An 8168-nucleotide genomic window follows, 5' to 3' on the forward strand; every position below is an offset into this window, starting at 1 on the left:
CCCCCTCCTGCCATGACCCACTCCAGGCCATCCAGCGATGAGCACCCCAGCAGCTTCCCGGTGGGGTCCAGGGTGACGTTCACCTGCGCCGAGGGCGCCCGCAAGATCCCGGGGCTGCCGGACACCACGGAATGCCTGCCCGGCAACCTCTGGTCCAGGCTGCTGGACCCCTGCGGCCGTAAATACCCTCCTTTCTCTGAAACACAGCCCCGGGTCGACATCCCTGTCCCTCCTGGGGCTGCGCTGCGCTGGCACCGTCCCTGTCCCGAGGGACAAACCCCAAACCCGCTGCCCTGTGCCGCTGCCCCTCGGAGCCGCTGGTGGCCGCGGGGGCTGGGAGAGGGGTCAGTCGGGGGGTGGAGCTGGGGTCCTGTGCCCCCCCAGCCTGTGCATGTGCTCCCCATGTCCTACTAACCCCTTCCCCGGGCTCCTAACGCCGCTCCATCCCCGCTTTGGTGCCTGCAGCAGTTTGGCAGCCTGGTAAGGAACCCAAATTAACCTGCCATGAGCACCAGGAGCTTTCCAGAAGCATTCCCGTGATCCCAGGGTGTGTTTGGCACGCTCCTGGTGGGCAGCTCTTTCAGGCCGGCTTTCCTGGGCCGCCAGGGAGCTGCGCTGCCCCGACCAGGCTGAGGTTTGCTGCCCTGTCCAAGGAGGATGAGAGGAGGAATTTCTTCCCTGTGGGGACCAACGTGAGCTACGTCTGCCGGCCCGGCTACGAGAACACCTCGGAGAGCTCCCCCTCCAGCACTTGCCTCGAGAACCTGGCGTGGTCAGAAGCTGCTGAGCTGTGCAGGAGTGAGTATTTCTGCTCCACCCCATGCCCCAAAAAAGCAGCCTTGGCTGCTCCCAACCTGCATCCCAAAATGCAGCCTGGTTGTCATCATCCCAACAGCCCCATTAGCACAAAGCTGGGTGGATATTCCTTGTCATCCCTATTCAAGACTGAACAGCAGAACTATCAGTGATGTTCTTTCTTTATTTTTCTGCTGGCATAAACAGATGTGGTTTGATTTTCATGTTAGGGAATGTTTGGTTGGACTCGATGAGCTTACAGGTCTTTTCCAACCTTTTTACAATCCTAAAGGCGTTTTCACTGGGACATGGCACATGCAGGGGACAAATCCCAATCTGCTATTCTAGCACTGAACTTCAAAATGAGGGCAAAGCATCCTCTTGGTGACCCCCATGGAATATTAAGACTGGTGATGTGACAGGAAAATTTTTTCACAGTCAAGCACTTTCTTCCTAATCCACTGACATGGAAACACCTCTGTGAGTGTGGAGCCTTTTGGGATCCCCACCTTCCCCTGCAGCTGAGTCTCGCTCCTGCCAGCCCGGCTGTGACGCCCATGGACTAAAATGCTTTGGAACCTTTGGGAATAACCCTCTAAGCCTGTGTCTGATGTCTCATTCAGCCTTCTTTGTGTCCCCCAGGGAGGTCCTGCAGCGCCCCGGGAGCGCTGCCCGGGGGGAGGATGGGGCCCCTCACGGACCTGCAGCTGGGAGCGCGGGTGGATGTGTTCTGTGAGGATGGGTGAGTGCTGGGCACTGCCACGGCGGGGCGGGGCTGGGACACAGCTGCAGAGTGGCACACAGCTGGAGGGAGGGGACCAGGGTCAGGATTCACCTTTTCCTTCAAGTGCCACCCAGAGGAGCTTTAAGTGTCCATTCCCAGCAGCACCAGCTGGTTGCACTCTCAGCGGATAACTCTAGACTTCAACACGAGTTATTTAAAATATTTCAGCGTAAGATAGTTGAGAGGTATCGAATAAAAAGAGTTACATGGGGATGTTTAAAATCCAGTTAAGTTCAGCTGGAAAAGTGCAGTGAAGCACAGTTTCCATCAGTCAGGAGCTGACTCATGGCTGCTGCCTGCTTTCAATCAGGGCCCAAATGCAGTGGACTGAGCTGAAATGTCAAGTTCTTGCTACTCCAGCCAGTGTTCCTCCCAAGCAGGATGCACCTGGCATCATCTGACTTGTGCTGCCCAGCTCCAGACATAGCAGAGGGGTTTGTTCTCTCCCTCAGGATGTAATTAAAGAAAATGACAGCATGTCCCACCCTTCTTGAGAGAAAGGGGTTGAGAGAAACTTTGGAAATCCACAGCAGGGTGGAGGGATGATGTTGCTCATGTAATTTAGATCAGATAATTTCCATCATGTCCAGATGCTGAGGGCTTTAGCACAGGAGGGTAATTCAGAGATGGGGAAGGTGTCAGAACAAGATCCACGAGCTTCCAGCAAGCCAATGCAGAAACCACTTTAATTAGATGTGGATCGATCCCTGTTGCCCCTCACGGGTCCCTGCTGTACATGAAGGATGTATCTGAATCCCAGAATCCCAGACTGGTTTGGGTCGGAAGAGAGTTTAAACCTCATCCAGTGCCATGCCCTGCCATGGGCAGGGACACCTTCCACTAGCCCAGGTGGCTCCAAGCCCCATCCAACCTGGCCTTGGAGACTTCCAGGGATGGGAAGTCCACAGGATCTCTGGGGAAAGCACCTTATCAGCTGAGAAAGTGCCCCTACAATGTGCAGGTGTTTGATTTTCTGGCAAAACTTCAGCAAAACAGCTGCACCTGACACCCCAAAGCAGGTGTTGGGCAGGAGGTGGCACTGGGGGACACTGGGGACCCTGCCCTGCCCCACCAGCACCGAGGGGTTTGGCAGATCCAGTTCAGTGACCCCAGCGAGCAGCAGCCAGGGCTGAGCCCCAGCCTTTGGAGGTGCTGTGTGTGCTCGGCAGGGAGCTGCACCCTCGTCACCTCGTCCTGGAGGTGACAGCGGCGTGGGAAAGGCCCTGGATGGCGGCAGAATGAATCAATCCCAGCACTGCTGGGCTGGGAAACCGGCAGGGACGGAGTCTCTGATTCAGCAAATCCGTGTGGGAATCCACACCTCAGCTCGGCGCTGTCTGGCATTCCCGGAGAGCTGTGCCAGCCCCAGCTTCTCCCATTCCTGCCGTGGAAAATGCCGAGTCAGAGCAGAGAATCTCCTAAAATAGATTAACACAGATCCTGGAAGGAGTTCTGCTGGTAACCAGCAGTGTCAGCATCACCGCTGGCTTTACACTCCTGATCCTACTCATGCTGGGGGTGGGTGGGAAATATTCACAGATTTTGGATAGTTACACTGAATTTTTCCTCGTGTATTTTAGGTACAAAGTAGTTGGGAATAATTTCATCCGGTGCCAGCTGAAAGGAAACGATGTTGAATGGAGCGAACTTCCAACTTGTGAACGTGAGATTCATCTTTAATTGTGAGATTAAACCTTTTTACTTCACTCCAGCAGACCCTGCATCCCCATGACCAGTCTGAACCTCTCTTTGGATTGTTTCTGCTGATATTCTGTGGCTGATCTGTCTCTAACACTGCAGCTGAGAAAGGCCCATTCTGCTGCTGACACAGTTTCAGCAGTTTTGTTCCCACAAAATCAACATTTTTGTCATGACTGAAGGCGATGGGATGAGATTTCCAGGAATCTTGAGTCAGGGCATGGCAAGCTGCTGTTTATTTGTTGGGGCCGTGTTGTGGGAGGGAGAAAGGTGTGAGAAGAGAAACACTTCAGGGACAAACAAGAGAGAATTGAGACAGGCAGCAGTGCTTTACCCATCTAGTGCTGGTTACCCACCTTCACTGTCCAAAGTTTATCTCCAGGAACCTTAGCTAGACTCAAACATTTAGTATTTTTATTAAAACCGAAGCTTTTAGCACACATACATTGTCCCTCTCTCCTGCAGTAATTACCTGCCCTCCACCTCCTCCAATCAGCCACGGGAGACACGACAGGGAAGGCATTGAAATTTTTGCTTTTAACTCCACGGTGACCTACAGCTGTGACCCCAACTTCCAGCTGGTCGGGAATGGGAGCATCCGTTGTACGAGCAGGGACAAAACCAGCGGAGCCTGGAGCGGAGCCGCGCCCCAGTGCAAAGGTGGTTTCATCATTTCATTCATATTATTTATTATTATTCATTATTTATTGCTATTGAATATTGAATATTGAATACTGAATATTGAGTATTGAGTATTTAATATTTAATATTTAATGTTTAATATTGTATATTGTATATTGTATGTTGTATGTTGTATGTTGTAGATTTGTAGATTTGTAAATTTGTAAATTTGTATATTTAATATTGAATATTGAATATTGAATATTTATATAGTTATATATTTACTATTTATATATTTAGTATTTCTTATTAATTCAGTATTTAGGATGAATCAGCTTAAAATACTGTGGTTATGAGGTGCAGGAGGTGTCAAATGTCACTTGTAAGGAAATTTTAAAGGGGGAAAAGGCAGTGCTGGAGCAAGGACGGAGCGGTCTCTGCAAGGAAGGCAGAGTGCCCCGAGCAATGCTCACTCTTTGTCCCCCAGAGAAAAGCTCAGCTGTCAGACTTGGAGCACAAGACATGGAGAGGACAGCTCCTCCCAAAAGTGAGTTGAAATGACTCGACATTGAATCAAGTCCCATTTATTTTTCTCCTCTATCACATTTCTACGAAAGGCCACCCGATGAAGCTCATCCCGTGAATTTCCTTTTCTCAGGTCCGCAGGGAAATGGAATCCAGCCCTCTAAGAAAACTTCCATGTGGGAGATGAAGCTCAGCCTCTATCAAAAGGCGCTCCAAAATATCATTTCCTTCTCCCAGTCTTCCTCTTTCTTCAGGAAACCAGGTCAGACCTGGAGGGATGATGACATCAATGGCACTTCCTGCTTACTCCCAGCCCTAAACCCAGAGTTTTCTTTTTTTCCCCCCATATTTCTGTTTCAGTGAGCAGGAGCTGGGCTGCCTCAGAGTTCAGATTTGTTCTACCTTTGTACAAATCCCCAAAATCCTATTTTGGGACCAGCAAAGGATTCATGTGTCCTCCAAAGTACATGGGGATCCTCCCCCAACCCGGCTGCTTTCAAAACTTGAAATGGTCCAAAGCTGCATCATTTCATGGAAGTGAGTGGGGTTTTTGTCATGTTCTGTTCTCCGTAAGTTTTCTCTGTATAATTTATATTTTTTGCTGGTTGGGCATCTGGTTCACAACTCAGCTTTGGCTGCACTGACCTCCCATTCTAAAAAAGCTTTGCTTCATCTGAAATACATTTCAATTTATCAATTCTTCCTTGCCCTCACGTTATTACAGCTCTTTTTTTTTTTTAACTCAGTTTTTGGGCCTTTTGAAAAGCAAGAGATAACTTTGTACCACATAGCCCTGAGAGTGCCAGGGCTCCTGTCCTTGCTCTGAGGTGCTGATGCCAACCTTGTTCCACACAGGGAGGTCGTGGGTGGCCAGGAGGAGCTGGACACGGCAGAGGTGCTGCTCCTCCAGATTCCCCACCTGCTGCAAAGGATGATTCCATCCATGAAAGGGTGAGTGTTGGCTCTGTGGGACGCGCTGGGAGCTGTAATTGTGTCATTGTAAGCAGGGCAACACCCGTTGGAGGGTCTCAGTGTCCAACCGGGGGATGGTGAGAAGTGTTTCTCTGGTGTCAGGGTCAAGCTGAGTTTGCCCATCCCTGGCTTTTGTCTCTTGGGTCAAAGTCAGAAAATCTTTAACTGTTCCTCATCTGTTCCAAAAGTGCCCCATGCAATGGTCACACTTATCAGGACTCTTACACTTTGCTCTGAGATAAAGGATGACCTCAGTCAGGTCTGTCCCACATATAAAAAGTAACTTTTTAATGGCGATGTTTTAGCATTCCAAGAAATCGATTGGAAGTTATTCCCGCAAGCATTGGCTGATTTCCATACTTGCTCCTCCCATCTGCGTTTTTCTTACAGCAGTTGCCTTCCAGCACCGTGACTCCAGCTGTGATTCCTGCTCATCCCACCAGAGTTTCAGAGGCTGCGTTGTCCCAGAAACCCTCAGACCTCCGGCAGAAGTTCCTCCGGGGCCCGGCTATGTCACGCCCAGCCTGATGCTGTGTTTCCAGGGCCGCAGGTTTTCTGCTCGCTGGCAACGCCACAACAAACCCTAAATACAGCCCCAGCCTCCCTGGGGAACTGAGCTGCTCCCGTAACTTCCCAGGAATTCCAGCCGTGGATCCAGCTGCCAGTGGGGCTGAAAAGCAAAGCACGGATTTCCCTGTCCTGCAGAGTTATGAGCTGACTTCTTTTAGGAAACCGTGGTACTCCAGTTATTAAATGGTTTGATCTTTGTATCCTGAGTGGTTTAAGCCCTTCCTTTAGGAAAAGCTTCTTGTATCAGCCCCAAAGTTCCTTGCAGTTTTGGTTTCTACCACAGGAAGATAAAGCCACGTGTGGGCCGGGCATCCCTAATCTCGTAACGTAAAGGAGCCACTTCTGCTTTCCAGAGGGAGGGAGGCAGCTCAGTCATGCTGTGAGCACATCAAGCGCTCCCAGACACAGAAATACAGCTCCTAAATATCCTCCCCAGTGCTGCCACCCTGCAACAGAGGGACAGGAAATGTCATGCTCATTCCTTTGGCTGCCTACCCCAATTTTGTCCTTAAAGACCTAAAACTCCCAAAGCCTTTCTGGGTTTTTATTTATATTTAGTGATAAATGGTAGTTGTTTATAAAGTCTGTAAATTCAGCTCCCTGCTATTCCCTTGTCATATTTTATTCTCTTTTTCAGCAAGGAATCAGCTTTTAGGTATATCCTGGCAATGTTCAGGTTTGATGTTCAGTCAGTTCTTTATCAGCACTCTGAACATTTATTTTCTAAATGCCATTCAGGGCAAGTTCAACTCAGTTATACCAAAAAAAAAAAAAAAAAAGTAGTAAAGGAGGAAATCAAATCCATGCAGGAATGTGTGGGAATGTGTTTCTGGGAAGTGGTCTGGAAAAGGAAGCTGGAATTACACCTCCCTTAATCCCATTCAGCCACCCTGGGCCTGAGCCCTGCAGCCCCTGAGCTGTGGCTCAGCCCATGCAGACCCAGGGGCCAGTCCCAGAGGGTTTTGGGAGCTGAGGCTGAGTTTCTGTGGGAGGCCTGGAGCAGCTCCAGCGCTGTTCTTGCTGGCAGGTTTTGCCGGACACCTTCCGCTGCCCCAGCCCTGCACCAGCTCTGGTCAGGCTGCTCCCTGAGCGTGTCCTTCTGCCACCAGCAGCTGCTTGGCCTGATTCCTGCCATGCAGGGAGGGATGTCCGGGCCAGATAAAGCAAGTGGCCCTCGCTGGCTGGGCAGGCATGGAGCTGCTATCGTGGGGCTCAGCTGCTGCGTGGGAGGAGCCGGTGCTCCCCCGGTTCCTGGGGCAAAAAAGGGGCAGCAAATGTGGGTGCAGAGGGGCAGGGCTGAGCCAGGCCGGTGGTATAGACGTCTCCTGTTTCCTCCTCAAGCAGGAAAACAACCCGGCTCAAGGGTCCAGCCTGTTAGCAAGAGGATTTTACTGAGCTGAAGCTGAAGCCCTTGGTTCTGTGAGCAGAGCCACTCCCTGCGGGGGCTGGGCATCATGTGAAGCCTTTGCCAGAGACTTTTCAGCATCTCCTGCCCCGTGCCAAGGTCACTGCCCTGAGCTAATACAGGAGAATTCCCCAGAATTTAAGGTGTGGTTTTTTTCCTGTTAACAGATTTCTTCAGCGTTAAGCAGCCCCCATCCCCGTTCAGGCCAGTGACTGTAAAAACGCAGCCAAGGTGTCTCCAAGTAATTTGTTATGGTGCTTACAAGGAAGTATTTTAAAGGAATACGTTATCCAAGGTGCTGGATTCCTCCCTTCGGAAAACATCGCTGCGTCTCATTGCAAATGCCTTTGTTACATCTGCTGGGGATGAAATTGTACTGGAAAGGAAAATAAAATGGAAATTTTAAAAAAATAGAATAAAAGAAGTAAGTTTGAGCTTCTCAGCAGAAACATCACTGTTTCCTGGATAACAAAGGGAAGCAGGAAGGTGCAGGTCGGCTGCTGCTGGCTGCCCTTTCCTCGGGGTGGCAGGACCCATTCCCCTTCCTGCCGTTTTTGCTTTGGGTCTTTTGTTTTCCTTTGCCACTTGACAGCTTTGGAAGGAGGGGGGTCTTCACCTTCAGAAGGTGCAGAGTAACGCTGAGAAGCAGCTGCTGAGGCAGCGGGTTCCCGGAGAGCCGCTCTTTGGGATGCCAGGCGTGACTGGTGGAGGGGGCACCGCGGCCACCGCGTTTTCCACACCCAGTCCCACTCCCCCCCTCACACACAGCTTTTGTCAGAGATTTCCCGGAGCTGAGCT

The 8168-nt window shown here is 50.7% G+C and overlaps 1 protein-coding gene across 1 annotated transcript in view; it reads left to right on the forward strand.

Moving 5' to 3' along the window:
• LOC108448386 (complement decay-accelerating factor-like) overlaps positions 1-6165 on the forward strand; it is a 6761-nt gene extending 596 nt beyond the window's left edge. Inside the window, exons 2-11 of the mRNA XM_017741113.1 lie at positions 1-178; positions 607-798; positions 1438-1537; positions 3160-3242; positions 3743-3937; positions 4386-4445; positions 4557-4685; positions 4784-4960; positions 5279-5374; positions 5786-6165. Of these exons, the coding sequence (XP_017596602.1) occupies positions 1-178; positions 607-798; positions 1438-1537; positions 3160-3242; positions 3743-3937; positions 4386-4445; positions 4557-4685; positions 4784-4960; positions 5279-5358 (1194 nt within the window). The 3' untranslated portion in view covers positions 5359-5374; positions 5786-6165. The remainder of the gene's footprint in view (positions 179-606; positions 799-1437; positions 1538-3159; positions 3243-3742; positions 3938-4385; positions 4446-4556; positions 4686-4783; positions 4961-5278; positions 5375-5785) is intronic.
• Positions 6166-8168: the final 2003 nt, after the last annotated feature.

This window comes from Corvus brachyrhynchos, unplaced genomic scaffold (assembly GCF_000691975.1).
Source record: "Corvus brachyrhynchos isolate BGI_N302 unplaced genomic scaffold, ASM69197v1 scaffold338, whole genome shotgun sequence".
NCBI classification, from domain to species: domain Eukaryota; kingdom Metazoa; phylum Chordata; class Aves; order Passeriformes; family Corvidae; genus Corvus; species Corvus brachyrhynchos.